General features: G+C 33.7%; 1 protein-coding gene and 1 long non-coding RNA gene across 2 annotated transcripts; one reads left to right on the top strand and one right to left on the bottom strand.

Moving 5' to 3' along the window:
- The first annotated feature begins 9,486 nt into the window (after positions 1–9,486).
- Positions 9,487–11,782, top strand: LOC145796780 (uncharacterized). The gene is made up of 3 exons (XR_014337290.1): positions 9,487–9,711; positions 11,165–11,316; positions 11,402–11,782. It is a non-coding gene; the product is annotated as an uncharacterized LOC145796780 (long non-coding RNA).
- Positions 11,783–12,864: 1,082 nt separating this feature from the next.
- Positions 12,865–17,364, bottom strand: LOC145798390 (protein FAR1-RELATED SEQUENCE 5-like). Its single transcript, XM_082885929.1, has 6 exons — positions 15,034–17,364; positions 14,816–14,947; positions 14,638–14,708; positions 14,381–14,480; positions 14,109–14,201; positions 12,865–12,990 (listed from the first exon to the last, which is right to left on the bottom strand). Exons 1-6 carry the CDS (start codon positions 17,362–17,364, stop codon positions 12,865–12,867), a joined length of 2,853 nt encoding a protein of 950 aa, XP_082742055.1.
- Between the last annotated feature and the right edge of the window lie 445 nt (positions 17,365–17,809).

Here is a 17,809-nt window from a genome sequence, read left to right as displayed (position 1 = left end):
ATATGTCAATTTCAATTATATACATTTATTAGTGTTCCAAGGTTGTTTTTCTTGACTGTTTTTCTTTCATGGCATGTGTTGTTTTCTCTATGCAGGTTGGTGCTAACTTTATGGATGCTTGCATCTTTGGGATGATTAAGAGTTTAGTTTTTTTGTTTTAGCTTTAGGCCAGCTTAGGGAGGTTCTGTCCATTTGTGTTCTTGTTAATGTTGTTTTCATCTATACTTGTTTTTTTGTTTTAGGTTTTTTAGCTTTACTCAGATGAGGGGTTGATCTGTTTGCTTTTTGTATTCATCTCCCCTTATTATGTTCTGTCCTTTTTTTTTTCCCAAAAAAAGCATTGAATGTGTTAGATACTGAAAAAAAAAATAGTTTTGTATAATCTTATGAGTAGTAGAAGTATTCAAAATTTGATGTTACAAACAATGTTTTTTTTATAATTGGTATTTTATTGACTTTATCTATCAATGGGTGTATTACCCACAAAACCCTTTTGCCTCCTCTCTCTTATCCTGCTCTTCCATTTCAATCTTGATCTCATGCCACTGTTTGAATCTGCATTTGATTACTCAACCTTGGTCTACAAGGGCTGTGCAAAGCAAGAACTATCAGATCTAATTGGGGTTTTGTAGACACCCCATTTTGATCAGCCCTAAGACTTGGGGGCTTTCTTTTGATTACCCGATGATGACAAGTAGAATGCGTTACTCACAGAATCCTCAGTAAGAGAGATGGAATTTGAACTTTAATCCCAACTTTCACCATTATAGCTAAATTATTTTAAAATACTAAATATTTCATTAGTTTAGTATTTTTGTAATTTTACATAATTTTATGTGTTTGTTCATATTTTTGGAATTTTTATATAAATTGGTATAAATTATATATCATATATATATAAAATAAAATAATAAAGTTATATTATTATATTATATGTTTAGTATTTTATGTATAGTTATAGTATTATATTATATGTTTAGTATTTTGTATATAGTTATATTATTATATTATATGTTTAGTATTTTGGAATAAATTATATATTTTAGATATTTTATATTATATATATATATTATAAAAGAAAAATAATGAAAAATTATATTGATGTCGGTCAACTCTCGGTTACCGACATCAATCTCAGCAAACATATATAAATAAATATATATATATATATATAATCTTTGTATACTTTATATTATTATATTATAAATAGATATATATTATATAGATTTATATTATTATATTATCTATTTGTTGCTTATATAAAGCAACCAAATGGAGAGATTTCAGGGGCCAAAAAAAAAAATGATTCAAGAAGCAAAAAATTATCAAATTGATTCAAGAGAGAGTTAGAGAAAAAAAAAGAGGAAAAGAGGAAAATTTGTTTACATTTCAATCTTGAGCCAAAACGGTTCCAAGTTTCCGTAGCTACTGAAGATTTGAGAACACACTTCCTACACTTGAGGGTGATCAAGGGGGAGTTTGTAAACTAAGGAGTTCATCCTTTCCTTCGAAGGTGAATTTCACAAACCTTTCATTTTTTTGCATTTCTTCCTTATTTTTCTCTTTTGCTTTGATTTATTGTTATATTATATATTGTTGTAATTTAATTGAAAATGGTGAATTGAAGTCCCATATATGTTGTTTTTAGCATGAGAAAGAGACCTTTCGTGCTAAATGGTTTAATCTCTTCAAAGGTTCATTACCAGGGCATTACATCTCTTTCATGCCAAGAACAACTTCCCGTTTGACACTTTTCTCCTTTTAGAGGACTTAATAATCACTTCGGACAAATGGACTAAAAAATGGAAATGACTAAGAAAATTGATTTAAAAACAATCAACATACATAAGAAAATGAGTCATATTGCTTGGGCTTGGCCGGACGTGATGCCAAGTTTATTGTGTTAAGGCTTGTCTAAACACCAATTCATGATGTTTTAGACGAATCTTGAAGCGTCACCTATCATTAGGGCTGCAAACGAACCGAGCTTTGCTGAGCTCGAGCTCGGCTCGTTTACTTATCGAGCTCGTTTATTAAGCTCGAGCTTGGCTCGATAATAAATTAGGCTCGAGCTCGGCTCGGCTCGATTAGATTTTTTTTAATATTATTTATATTATTTAAATACAAATATTTAAATAAAAAAATATTATTTATATTATCTATTGTATAAATAATGCATTTATATTATTATTTATATATATTTATATATTATTTAATATATAAATAATATATTTATTATATAATTCAAATAAAGATAAACGAGCCGAGCTTATGTAAGCTCGAACTCGGCTCGTTTACTAAACGAGCCGAGCCGAGCTAAGCTTGTTCATGAACAGCTCAGTTCATTTGCTGCCCTACCTATCATCCATTTCTTTAAATTGAGAGTGATTTCAAATGGTTGATAGTTATTCAAAATATGAGCTAGAGATTTATGCTTAATGGCTTAATCTCTATGGAGGTTCATTAATCTCTACGGAGGTTCATCGCTAACGGTATAATCTCTCTTTCATATTAAGAATTACTTCCTATTTGGCGCACTTCTCATTTAGTGGACATAATTCTCATTTTTGGACTAAAATGACTAAAGAATGACAAGGTAATTAAAAAGGCTAATAAATGGGTTAAAAGAGGTAAAATAAGATAATAAAATCAAGTTGGGTTCAATCGAATGTTAAATGAACCCATTGAGTCTTGAATCATTACATACTCTTAGTGATGATAATGGTTTAAGAGTCAATATTTACCACTTCCCTTGAGGTAACTCCATGATAGGGAGGAGGTCTTGTGGTCTTTTCTTTTCATTCATTGAGCCTTTGTCCCATCGAGCCATGGATCATCACGCAATAATCTTGCGACCATTGATGATTTGTGGATCGATTCTATTCCTTCCTTGATTTGTTTCATGATACGGTGGAGCAGAGAGGATAAACATCCCCTCAAAACACTCTATTTGTGCTTTGTTTCTTTTTTGTGGCAGCAAAGCAGTACCCAAAATCAGTGGCCATTCTTATGGTAGAACAGAAAAGAGGCTGGGATAAAAATATATTATTTTTTTTTTACTGCGAAACAGAACAGAAACTAGACATTAAACAGAGAGTTTCCCGGAGAATATTCTTATTCATATGCGTGCGGCTACTCGTTTCCCATGCCTTTGATTTAATGCTTCAATAGTAATATGTCATACTTAGAGCAATTTGAATTTGTAATAATTAGTTAACTTAGCTTGTTAATTCATTTGAATTTGTAATAAGTAGTTAATTCGAACACTCGGATATTCGGACCCTCCTACGTGAGGACAAATATGTAATAATTTGTGTATGTCTTCCAACCCCCATTCTTTCTCCCTTTTATTTATCTGTTTATGATGGATAGTATATAGCATCATGTTTTCCTTAGCATTTTCCATGAATTGCATCTATTCGTTTTGCATGCATAAAAGTTCGGCTCATCATATTACTCGAATGTCAATTTCAAACTCCTTACTTGAATACATGCGCTATCACATGCCTTGGATTGACTCACATGTCATGCTAGTAGCCGAGTCTATTAATTGCACGTTGTATGTGTTGCATTAGTCATATTGCATTATTTAGTATCATGCATTCTTTTTCTCTAACTATTTTCTTTCTTTTGACTTGCCTTCGAACATTTGAGGTAAGCATTTTTTGCTTTAGCCTAGCGCATGACTATGGTTGCTGCCATATCAAACATATTACCATGAGGCTAAATGCTTAGTTGATATACCTGTTTGAATGTCTGTGGATGAAGGCTATTTCTTGAAATTGGGATATTTTGATTAATGTATATATATGAGATCACTTTTTCAAGTGGTACATATTCAAAACACTTTTTCAAACAAACATGAAATCAAAATGTTCCAACTTTCGTGAAAATTAGTCTATACTTGTGTGCGCATCACATAGTAATGCTAGCCTAATAATCGGAACAAGAGCATATAATGTAAATAAGATTCACATCATAAGTAGTAGAGGTCGATCTTTGATCGGGCGAGCGGGGGTGCTCAATTCATAACCTTCCCCTCTCGTACCCAAGTTCCTGAGCCAAGACAATCTTAGTGATGACGGACACGTGATCTTTGGCGCGTGTCATGGGTTTTCTAAATTTCTTAAAAAATATTTAGGTGACGACTCTGTATTTGGCAAAGCGGTCTATTTTTGGCAATTTGATTCAAAATCAATTTTTCAAAAGATTTGTTGGATTTGGACTCTTTGGTGTTTATCTATTTTACATTACACTTGTGGAATTAGATTCAGAACCGCAAGTGTCAGATACTGTAGGGCTTATTTCGACCTCTGAAAGGGGGCGCAAAAAAGTCGAGCTACAGGTTTACTCACAAGCAATCTGAACACTTTATGGGTCTCTGATTTCACAGTCCTATAATGCCAAGTTCTTCAAAACCACCACTGGTAGTGGCTATGGCTGCTAACCATAGAGATGGAGAGAGAGAGAGAGAGAGAGAGAGAGAGAGAGAGAGAGAGAGAGAGAACAGAATTAATCAGATCGGGTTATACGGATTGGACATCTATTTAAAATGGATCGGATCGGATTGTGCGCGATCGGATTTTTTAATAATCGGATTCAGATTAATGGTTAAATCAGATCGGATCGGATTCCAACGGATCCGATCCGTTGACAGGCCTAATCCCAACCATTGATGTATGTGTAGGACCTACTCATATATGTGTGAGACCCACACCATTAATGGTTGACCTCATAACCCAACTATTAATATATGTGTGGGGCCTACACTATCAATGATTGAAAACCAAAAAAGATTGTAGAGTTCCAAAAAAAGAAAGAAAATGTTATGGACTCCAAATAAATTACCAAACTTTCTACCAAACCTCTCACATAGGTGTCAGACCCACACAAAGCACATGTGTGTGAATCCCACACTTATGTGAAAAGTTTGATAGAAAATTTGATAATTTATTTAGAATTCGTAACGAATTCGTAACGAATTTGAAAGCACATGATATAAAATTTGGTATGTTGAAAAAGAAAAACATATGAATGGAGTAGGGATAATTGTAGACAAAAAAGTAGCAAGTGGTAGAGGTTAATAAAACAAAAGGAGATACAATAATATTTGTGAAATTAGTGTTAGGTGAAGAAACACCAAATATAATTAGTGCTCATTGACTCTAAACAAACTTAATTACATATATCATTCTCTTACATTCCTCTGTCTTCCAAACTCAGAATGCCTATTTTATGATCAACCAGAGAAATACTATATTTAAATTACACACAGATTAAATTATACAAATAGAGGGTCATTTTAAATTACATACAGATGCCCATGTTTGGAATTTAAATACTACAGCTTTGTGTCGTTAATTTAAATTACACACAGATTAAATGCCCATTTCAGGCCCATTACACACAGATGCATATATATATATATATATATAAATATATTCATAAATTTCTTTGATGATTCCAATCATCTACAGTTCGGTTCCTCTAAGCATAGATCTGAAATAAATCGTGTAAAAAGGTCTCAAATCAAAACCGTAAGATCATATTTTTTGATTTTTTCCCTAATTTTTTGAATCAAAGCCCTAATTTTTTTGAAGTTTAGAGGATGAAACGAACCTGTGGTTTTTTCTTTCAATCTGTTGAGTATGGTGACCCAGCGGTATGGCGAGCGGTAGCGGCGACGGTGGCGAGTGGCAGCGACGACGGTGCCCTTCTCTCTCTCTCTCTCTCTCTCTCTCTCTCTCTAATTTCAGATTTGCATTCAACAGGAACCCTCGTTCGTTGTTTTGAAATCGGGCAAAAAGTTTTTTTTTTTTTTTTTTTTTCGTCCTCACCAAAACGACGTCGTTTTGGTGAGGACGATTCTGAACCGTCGGATCATCCACTCTAGTGGATCACTCTAGAGAGTTACTCTAGAGGATCCGGACGCTACTTACGTGAGACATTTGACTATTTATTTGATAAAAAATTTAAGACTTCTAACATTTTCTTTGTTAAATAAGTTATCAAGTAATTTTTTTAACTAGTTTTTATTTTTTATTTTTTATTATTTGTCTATATTTCTTATAAAAAATAATAATAATAGTCTATAGTTCATTTTGGTCTTTTTTATTTTTAAAAAAATAAAAAATAAAAAAAATTTAAGAGTATAATCGTGAATTAACATGTCCACAGTAGAAGCTGATAATCAGAAGTAAGGGGTGAACAGTTTCTCAGAATTAACTTTTTTGACTTAAAATAAGTTGTTAGAATCAGAAACAGTTTGAAATAAGTTCAACCAAACAATTCAAAATAACTTTTTAAAAGCTAGAAGTCATAAATTGACTCAAAAAAGCCCCACCAAACACTCCCAAAATTCTGGGCTACAGCTCCGCGAAAAATTAGGCCAGATTTGACATCTTTTTAAAAAGTTAAAAAATCTAAAAATTATTCAAAAAATTAAAAAATTATTAGTATTTAAAAAAAATTAAAAATTAATATTTCAAGCCAAGTACAACTCAGTAATCACAGCAATCATTACTCTGTGCCGCGTGTGGCTGAACAAATCTAAAGAGATTGGGTGCAATTGAACACACTGTTGTTCGGCCAGTGGGGCCCATCATGGGTCCATTTTTGATAATCTAAACCGTTCAATATGTAGAACTTGTCGAATACTATATGTCTGTAAAAAATTACATTGATCGGATATCAATAACTATATGATCAAATCAGTTTTGTAAAAAAAAGAGATGGTGTTATAATTAATGATTGAAAAAAATAAATTTGATCAGATAGCTATCGATATCCGATGAACGTATTTTTAAAAAACATATAGTACTCGACGAGTTCTACACATTGAACGGTTCAGATTATCAAAATGGGATCCATGATGGCCCCCACAGGCCGAACAAAATCGTTTAGTGCAATACCCGAAAAGTAACCAATAATTTCTTACCACTAATTTGGCTCAACCGATTGTACGGCTGTACAACACAAAAAACTAATCTTCTCCTACACATTTCTTTATACAATTTTTTAATACACATTTTTTCATAAAAAGTCAAAAAATTAACTCAAATATCTATATTTTTTTCTCAACTTTTTAGTCTAAAAAGATAAAAAGTGCACTTATTTAAGACACTCCAAACAACCTCTTAATGTAGGTTAATTAGAGATTTGAAAAGGATTTTAAAAAGAAATTTAAGTAAAATATAAATAAAATATATTTATTTTTTATATATATTTTCACTTTTATTTTTTAAATTTCTTTTCAAATTTCTAATCAAAGGTTTTAAATCTATTATCAAATTTCTAATCAAACATAAGGGTCGGTCGGTGAGGCGTAGACAAGGCACACTGTTTTGTTTAGGCACATGGAAAAAAAAAGTTTGACTATTTAAGTTTTATCATTTTTTTTTAATAATGATTGAGATTTTTTTTTTAAATTATGTTAGAAATTTTAAATAAATTATTAAATTTTTTATCAAATCTCTCACATGGGTGTGGATCCCATACATATGTGATTTGTGTGAGTCTCACACCCGTTTAAAAAAAAAATTGATAATTTATTTGAAATGTAGCATTTTCCTTCTTGTTTTGGAAATCGGGCAAATTACATATACACCCCTCGAGGTTTGGCTAAATTACAGATACCCCCCTGAGGTTTCGGAAATTACATCCCGCCCCCTGAGTTTTGTATTTTCATAACAATTTGCCCCCTGAGGTTTATATTTCATAACAAATTACCCCCTAATTTCTTATGCAAATATAGCATTCAGGGGGGAATTCGTAATTTCTCAAACCTCAGGGGGCATCTGTAATTTAGCCAAACCTCGAGGGGTGTATATGTAATTTGCCCTTTGAAATCCCATATCCTTTTTTGGATTTCGATAGTGTGAGTCCCACATATATATATATATATATATATTTGAGTGAATCTCACACATACATTAATGGTTATGATCCAAATGAGTTGTGAGGTCAATACATATATGAGTGGGTCACACACATGCATCAATGATTGAGATGTTGTTGCGGTTCCAAAAAAGAAAGTCCCAAATTTTTTTTAAAAAAATTTTTTACATATTTTTTATAAAAATTAAAAAAAAATTAATAAATTAATTTTTTTCTATCTCTCAAAAAACAAGTCTTGCAAATCGGGGATCCTCTGTGATCATGGGAGTCTAGAGATTTTTAATGCTAAACGCCCCCACCTAATTTTATTTTATTTTAATTTATTTGATTCATGTGATTTAAATGCAAATTGATTTGTTTGTAAAAGAAATTGTAGTAGAATAATGCCGTTTTTTATGTTGAATAAATACAAATGATACCAATTATTAGTGACGAAAATGTTACAAATTAAAATGAAAAATTTACTCTTAGTGATTTTTGTTATGAAAATTTTGTGATTATGTTATGTATACTACGATACTAGCTAGCAGTATACACAATTAATGGGTGTGCTATTACATGTTATAAATTTTGTAAAAATGTTAGAAATTTCAAAAGTTCTAAAATTTCTATCAAATATTTCATATGAGTATGGAACCCACACGGTGTGGGTCTCACACTCATGTGAGATATTTGGTAAAAATTTTAATAGAATTTTTGAGTTCTCTACCATTATTCTAAATTTTGATATGAATCAAATTTTACTAATTTTGAAAATTGGCTTTCAAAGGAAAAGTGTCTAGAGAAATTTACATTCATTAGGCCAATTATCTTTTGCTCTAATGTGGGATTATGACACATTCTCATTTTACTGATTAATTTGTTCAAAATCATCTATGCTAAACTATTCAATAACTGTTTTTTGTTTAATTGTTGAAGAATACAATTTGGAAGGGACTAATGAGGTTTTTCATGGTCAAATTTCATCACCTTTTGAAATTTTCTTACATGCATGGCGTGAGCTGGATAACTATTTTCTCAGATACATTTAGATAACACAACATCGTATTTTCATATTCTTTAATCAACATAAATAGAAACTAGGCATGAACTAGGAGTTTCGACATGAGTTTCATGCCCTCTAGAAGTGAAACTGTTTTTGTTGTCCCAAAACATTTCAAATTTTAGATCAAAAGTACAATTCACCAAACAAAACACTTGTGATTAAGTAAACGGTCATAAATTAAGGTAAGTGAAATTATTTCAACCGGAGAAGATGGGTGGAAAAATAAGAATACATTAATAGAAGAGACTTGGCATCACTGAGTATTGATTTGAGATTTGAAGGAGAATTTAAGGAAGAAAAAAGAGTAGATAATTGAAATAAAATTATATTTCATACATATTTTTATTTTTATTTTTTAAATCTCTTCTCAAATTTTTAATCAAACATAACGGTTTTAAATCTCTTCTCAAATTTCTAATCAAAGATACAGGTCGGTCAGTGAGGCTTAAACAAGGCGCGTCCGGATCCTCTAGAGTAACTCTCTAGAGTGATCCACTAGAGTGGATGATCCGACGGTTCAGAATCGTCCTCACCAAAACGACGTCGTTTTGGTGAGGACGAAAAAAAAAAAAAAAAAACTTTTTGCCCGATTTCAAAACAACGAACGAGGGTTCCTGTTGAATGCAAATCTGAAATTAGAGAGAGAGAGAGAGAGAGAGAGAGAGAGAGAGAGAAGGGCACCGTCGCCGCTGCCACTCGCCACCGTCGCCGCTGCCGCTCGCCACACCGCTGGGTCACCATACTCAACAGATTGAAAGAAAAAACCACAGGTTCGTTTCATCCTCTAAACTTCAAAAAATTTAGGGCTTTGATTCAAAAAATTAGGGAAAAAATCAAAAAATATGATCTTACGGTTTTGATTTGAGACCTTTTTACATGATTTATTTCAGATCTATGCTTAGAGGAACCGAACTGTAGATGATTGGAATCATCAAAGAAATTTATGAATATATTTATATATATATATATGCAGCTGTGTGTAATGGGCCTGAAATGGGCATTTAATCTGTGTGTAATTTAAATTAACGACACAAAGCTGTAGTATTTAAATTCCAAACATGGGCATCTGTATGTAATTTAAAATGACCCTCTATTTGTATAATTTAATCTGTGTGTAATTTAAATATAGTATTTCTCTGGTTGATCATAAAATAGGCATTCTGAGTTTGGAAGACAGAGGAATGTAAGAGAATGATATATGTAATTAAGTTTGTTTAGAGTCAATGAGCACTAATTATATTTGGTGTTTCTTCACCTAACACTAATTTCACAAATATTATTGTATCTCCTTTTGTTTTATTAACCTCTACCACTTGCTACTTTTTTGTCTACAATTATCCCTACTCCATTCATATGTTTTTCTTTTTCAACATACCAAATTTTATATCATGTGCTTTCAAATTCGTTAGATTTTTTCTTACCCATCTAGTTTCTTGTAAACAAATAATATTAGTTCTCTTTTTAAAGTGTGGGAACCCTTGCTTATTTTTCACCACACCTGAGCAGTGATGTAACTAGTGACTTGGAAGAACTCCCTTGCTGATCTGTGATGCACGATCCACATTAGGACTGAAATAGGGTTTTAGCTTATGTCACATGGGAAAGGTTAGATGTCACTTCAACTGTTCTGGTTGGTTGGGATGTTGCAGAGTTGTGTGATTGTGTTTTGAATATGTCATGTATACTCGAGCTTTTTAATTCATAGTTTACTTGTCATTCAATTCATAGGGTTGCTTTAAAGTTGGTAGTGGGAAGTTCCACCTTAATATAATCTTCTTTGATAATATCTGACATTATTAGTTCTGTGAACTGTCTTGTTGACTTGGGCTTGCGAATTAATAGTTCTCTTTTCATTTCAACTTGGCTTGAATGCACCAGCAACTGAAGTTGGACACTCCTAATCAGTATGTGTTTTTCAACACTATAATTACTTGATTTGTCGGAAGTATATGCTTCACATCAATATCTGTTACACTACATATTTGCTGCAAAACAGTAATGCACATTTTCAACAAGCACTAATATAGTTGCTCTTACAATTTCTTGTAAATGCTTATTGCTTTATGTATAAATAATTGAAGAAGATTTTTATTCTTTTTTCTTTTTTCAATTTTCTTTTCCTTTTTCCCCCCCTCCCCTCTACAAACCCAATATCCTAAGTATTTTTCCACACCCAAACATAAAATAAAATTAAAGATGAATCTGTTGGTATTTTTTATGCAGATAAACAAATGACTTCATCTTCTACTAATAATACGAACTTGACATTAAAGCCAAGGTTTTGTAATTGTGGAAGAATAGCTTCCGTGCGTATTGTGCGAACCAATGCAAATGGAAATAAAGGACGTGTCTATTTTGTTTGCCCAAGAAAATATGTAAGTACCTGTTTTATAAATGAATTTGTTAGTTTTACAAATTTCGTTTGTCCTTTATTGATTAACTAATTCTTGTCCATTGTAGTCTACGAACAACCACTGCAATTACTTCAGGTGGTTCGCAGACGACGACGACGACGACATTACCGCATCAGCTTCAACCAATGCTGGACCTCGGTCAACAACAGAAGAAATTAATGATCTGAGGACAACGCTTGGTGAGCATGATAGAAGGCTTGAAAGGATGGAGAAGATGTTCAAGGCAATGACTTATGTCATTGTATTTTGTGTATTTTTGTACTTTATCTTGTAAATGACTCAATGTAAGCTACTTTGTGTATTTTGTGTATTCAAGAACAATGTACTTTTGTATTTTAGGTTTTCGAACATGCTATGAATGTAATGTACTTTTGTTCTTGTTTTGTAATATTTTTTTGGTGCTTAAAAATCTTATGGCTTGCAAAAACAAGTGTATAACAGGTTTGTTTGAGATGAAATCTGTTTGAGATGTATGCTGCCAAATAGAGATCACTCTACTTGGCAGACCTTGTTTTTGACTTTTCAAACAATACATAGATACTTTTCCAAAAACAGGTTGAAATGTATGCTGCCAAATGTATGCTAAAGTTGAAATGTATGCTGCCAAACAGGTTGAAATGTATAACAGGTTGAACGTTTGAGATGAAATATGTTGAATTATTGGTTTGTGAAATCTATTGAGTGTATAACAGATTTGTTTGAGTTGAACATGTTGAATTGAATAACATGTTCAATGAACAGGTTGAATAACAAGGTGTGCTACCAAACAGGTTGATTATGAACAGGTTGAAATGTATGCTGCCAAACAGGTTGATTATGAACAGGTTGATTAATATTTTTGCCCTTGCAAGTATAGCATGTGCAATGCCCAAGCAACGACAATTAGCATTTGGACCACGTAACCTACAACCAAAGTTGTAGGACAAAATTGATGCAATTGAAAATGAAGAGACGAAATTGCCGCAACGAACCACAAGAACCACCTCCGTAATTTATCCAAGAGTTTTTTTTTTTTTTTAACCAAACTGATTGTTTTTGTAATTTACCATTGAATGGTATTTTCACTAAATTTGGATACTATGTTTATTTCATTGGAATGATTGGTTCATTCTATCAAAGATGTCTACTCTAACATTTGATTCAGTAAAAAAAAAAAATTATTAAAAAAAATGCATTATCAAAATGAAAATCCCAAACACTACCTAAGAGTTTTCACAAGCATAACTATGCCAGTAAAAGAGGCTCACAAGTTGGCAAATAGCAAGGCTAGGCTTTTTAGTGAAGCAATACTACAGAATCTGTTTTTTACATCAATTAACAAATTTAAAAAGTAATAACACCTCAATACAGAAGAAAAGCCTAAGCTGTTGTATCACCTTTAGAAATGGAAGAAGCTTTAAAATAGATTAATAAATACATCCCCAAATCCAGCTGCGACATATATTTATATATTTATAAAATACAAATGACAGCAATTCCACAAATGGATAACATTGAGTCAATATTTCATCAGCCTTCCTCTCCAAACTCTCTTGTGAATCTCTCATGCACGTCAAGGTCACCTTTGCTCACAGTTGGCCTCTGTCGGGCAAGGACCTTATCAAAATCGGTTTTTGAGATGGGTGGCGGAGTGATCTGCACAGCCATTCATCAATAGAAATTAACAGTTTGGTGGGGGGGGGGGGAGGAGAACCATTAAATGAACAGTTTGCCCTTGAACAGTTACATACTTGTGGCAAGCTACTTAGATACCAACATATAAGACCAAAAGCAAACAAAAGGAACTCAATTAACCAACAAATCAAATAAATTAAACGAGGAAATATATCTGTTGATATCATTTCCTCCTAGCTTTGGTGAGAGTGATCCCCAGTAGTGGCAGTGCCGCCAATCTGTAGGCAGTAAGCACCAAATTCAGGTCCCCTAATTGTGCCCATATAAGGGTAACAGCAGTAATAATGGAGGTATGGTGTCACAGAAAATGAATATGTGAAACCACTTGTGTCTTAGCACAGTTGGCATGCCTTGGTCAGGTTCAATGTTGTGATAAAGATAGTAACAATCCTGTCACAAATTTGTTCGCTCAATCAATGGCAGTTACATGCTCGGGCGCAACACCACAATGAATACAAAATTCTCAAAACAAGGTTATCTAAAGATGACATCCAGCCACAGCTTGAGAATAAGAACATACACCGGAATTTTCTGTGCTTTCATATTTCATATTTATTAAAAACTTTTTTACTTCATAAGGTGTTCACAAGCTAACATAGGGCATGTAATGCATAAAACATGAGGCTTATATTAAATAGTAAACTCAACTACTTAGAAATTCTTATCAGGTGCAGGTTCAACTATATCTCAGACGCACTATATCATATAGCTTTACCCAATTATCAAGTGCCTAACACCAGTACTTCACAAATTTAGAAAAGTTCATGTAACATAGGTCAAACTTTCCAAATGAGAACACATAACATGAGGAGACTTCCTAATAGGAATACACATCTTGGGCTGAGTGCTACAATAGGAGTGAAAACAATAGCTCAACACAATTACATAACTCTATTAATTACATTGACACGTGTGATGTCATGCAATCATATCTGAGCTCTAAAGAAGATTGCTATCAGATTGAATGATAGTGATGCAGCTGGTTACATTAGAATCTAGCAATGTTGAGACTTGTTTATGGAAAACTAGAAATCAAACTAAGCTAATTTTGCAAAAAACTAATAAATACAATACTTTACCATTTCAAATCTGGCATTACGTGCAGAACCATGCCAAGTGTTGGGATTTGAACTTGGGAAAATCCAATGGGAAGTGGTGTTCATGTCATCAACCTGCATACCATTTCTAACAGAATTAATACAAGAAGTAAAGAAAATAATTACGAAAAGAAATTTATAACTTGAAATTTATAACTAGAAATTAATCAAAATTTCAACATTTCAAGGGAAGTTTCAAAAGCAACAGATCATCCTCCTTCCGGAAATGGAGATATGGGATGTGAATAACACACCCATGTGAACCTATGCTGCTGTTGTGCCCTTACACCAGCAGCTGCATCTGTTGTGGCCTTACACCAGCAGCTGCATCCGGAATGCTGCCATAGAATGGCACTATAACAAAAACCAACAACAGGTTAGTGTGCTATTCCACACTTACACATTATCTTGTGCCCAAGACAGGTACTTCACAATTTGCATGAGGCAACAGTAAATAGAGTGAAATATTATTCCACCTTTCCTAGAATGCTGCCACCAGGAACAACCTTACACCAGTGGCTGTTGATCGACATCCCCATGCCCACGGCCACAGCCACGACCACGACCACGACCGTATAGTACCTACAAAAAACAAGATATTAATATTACATCAAAGGAACCATAAATTAAAATGGAACTTTAAATGAATTAATGACAAAATCAATGAGGAAAGGTGAAAACTAAATTACTTCACTACAGGCGGGACTATTTGAAGCTTGCGAGTGATAACTACTTGCATTGTTAAGCAATGCTTGATAGGTTCCATGGACGGAATACATCGATGGCATTGAAAAATGCATATTGTGATGAAGAAAACTTGGCTGCAACAATAGCAAACACATATCAATCTAAAATGATAATAGTCACCTACAAATCCGTACTAACACTTTTTATTAAACTAACTTACATCATAGGCGGGATACATAAATTGAGATGGAGAAGCTCTAACTTGAGGAACACTCGGCGAGAATGGAGGAAGTTGAGGAACACTTGAAAATAAAGGAGCCGACTGAGGAATTAAGGGAGGTGCTTCAGGAGCACTTGCCGGAAATAAGGGAGGACTTTGAGGAGTAACAGACATGGAAGTTTGAGAAGCATTATGTGAACTTGTTTTATTTTTCTTTGCCAACGCAAGCTCCAAACCACCTTTTGTCCGCCTTCGTCCCTTGCTAGTGCACTCTTTTCTCTTGAGTCCTTTTGCTTGGACTACATTTTTATCCGCTACACCATCCACTTCAAAGCTTCCGGGGCATGTGTTGGGGGGGCTTTCTTGTTGAATAGTATCTGAACAAGGCATATTGAATTTTGCGGTTAACATGGTTTCAATGTCTGCAATTAATTCATCCGCTTTCTCTACCGTCAAATTATATGTTTCCTCACTTTCAGAAGCTCTACACGCTACTGATCTGAATATTGCCATCAATGACCTATAACGTGAAGTTTGATGCAACCTTACATCAACCTGAATATCATGCCCACACCTATCTTTCACATTTTCAGATCTTGCTTTTTTAGTCCATCTCTTCAGAATATATTGTGAAGGAATCTCTTTCAAATTGAGTCTTTCTCTAAGGATCTTCAAACAATGACTACACAAAATGCCATTCATTTCAAACTTCCTACAATTGCAAGTGACCGAATCATCACACTCCTGCCTCACCTTCTTCACCTTTATACCATCACTATCAAGAACCGTATAAACGGTACTCTCACCATCATTTTCAATTTCTTCAATGTTGACTTCAAGGGACTTGACATACTCATCCTGAAATTCTTCAAAAATTTTATTTGTGTAAACAGCTGCAGCTTGCTCCATAATCTTCACTTTAATGTTCACCCTGGGCAACTTTTGGCATAGAGCATATTCAGCTTGTAACTCTTTGTACCTTTTCTCAGACAGAACTCGATCAAAATGCATGAAAAATTGCATTAAGTTATGATCAGACCGAATGAAATCCTTCAAGAAAGCATTAAAGGATTCACTAAGTTGGGTGCTACTCATGCCCGCACCCCATGCATTTCTAACATATGGCCAACCCCATTTTTCCTTGACCCCAAATGTTAACTTCAACCAATGATTATCTGTTACTTCATACTTGTCAAGCATTTCCTCCCATTTTAACATAAACTCTTTCTCATCCTCAATGTCGTACATAAACGTGTATAAAACACTCTTCATCCCCTTATCCTTCATCGCCTTATCCTTGAAGATAGAATTTGCATGCCTTAATGCATTTTGCATCAAATGCCAAGTGCAAAGGCGGTGGGTTGTGTTAGGCATGACAATAGGTATGGCCTTAGCCATTGCAGCATCCTGATCCGTAAAAATTGTTTTTGGAGCCTTACTTGACATTGCCTCCAAGAATCTTCTAAAAAGCCATACGAAAGAATCGGCGGTCTCATCATACATCAAAGCTGCACCAAATACCACAGTTTCCCTATGATGGTTTAATCCAACAAAAGACGCAAATGGTCTATGTGCACTATTTAACTTGTAAGTAGTGTCGAAAGTGACAACATCACCAAATTGCCCATAATCCATGATCATCTGAGCATCGGCCCAAAATATGTTCGTAATCTGCTCCTCGTTATCTAATTGGACCGAGTAAAAAAAAGATGGATTCTCCAATGATTTGTCACGAAAATATTGCAAAATGCTACCTGCCTCCCCATATGCTAAACTGTTTTGCCTCTTCGTTCTCAAATAATTTTTTTGGTCAAGTTTTGTAAACCCAAGCGACTCCCTTCCACCAACTTCATTACCCATGAGCTCAAATGCAGCATTAAGACGGATTCCAGATCTTTCGACTAAATCTATTTCGGTTGCCTGTGATGCAGATATCTTCCTTTGGGATGGTAACATATGCGTACATTCTGCTGGTACGAAGATATGATTATGTTGTTCAACAAAATCACTAACAAAAAATTTCTGAATATTCCTATCCCACTTAATGACAACTCGGGCTTGACAACCAGTCCTCACTTCCTGCCTAGGATTTTTTGTTAATGAATCTCGCTTGTCGACAACCCGAAATCCTTCCTTATTACAAACAAATTGCCTTGAAGTGATTTGCCCGTCTTTGCTCTTGTTTACATAACCCCTTCTAATACTAAAGCCCAACCTTCCTCCATAAGTATTATAGAAATCATATGCTTCTTGTTCTGTATCAAACGTCATGCGAACTCTAGGCTTCCAATCACACTCACCCCCGTCATTCTCATGATTGTTAGGTTCCATTTGAATGTGCCAAGTCACTTAAAAAATTAAGAAGTGCTCCATATTAGCATAAAAACTGTATACAAACTGAATAAGATAATCAACGAATAACAAATGTACCACTTGAATATATATAAAGAAACAAGGAACATTATAGATCAAGAAATGGTTTAGAAAATGCAATTAACAGTGCATGGAAAAAAAAATGAGAGAGGGCATGTCTCATGTTATTCATTTTTATTGTTGATTGGATTACAAAGTTCAAAGAGAACAGTCTCTGCAACATACTGAACACACTGAAAGAGAATCAAATTCAAATATATATATATATATATATATATCTAAACTATTGTTCCAAATATATAATTAAAAATATGTTACCTAAACTATTTATGTTGCTTCAGTCAATAAACAGTGCTGCATACTCCTGGTGGATTCAATTTTGACTTAAAGTTTAAATTCTACT

Source organism: Camellia sinensis, chromosome 8 (assembly GCF_055761805.1).
Source record: "Camellia sinensis isolate YWXY chromosome 8, ASM5576180v1, whole genome shotgun sequence".
Classification (NCBI taxonomy): domain Eukaryota; kingdom Viridiplantae; phylum Streptophyta; class Magnoliopsida; order Ericales; family Theaceae; genus Camellia; species Camellia sinensis.
This window is presented reverse-complemented; position numbering and strand designations above follow the sequence as displayed.

Coding starts and splice junctions, on each gene's coding strand:
- LOC145798390 (XM_082885929.1), bottom strand. CDS start 17,364: ATGGAACCTAACAATCATGAGAATGACGGGGGTGAGTGTGATTGGAAG. Junction 14,709..14,815: donor ATAGTCCCGCCTGTAGTGAA/GTAATTTAGTTT, acceptor TGTTTTTTGTAG/GTACTATACGGTCGTGGTCG. Junction 12,991..14,108: donor GTAATGCCAGATTTGAAATG/GTAAAGTATTGT, acceptor ATGGCTGTGCAG/ATCACTCCGCCACCCATCTC.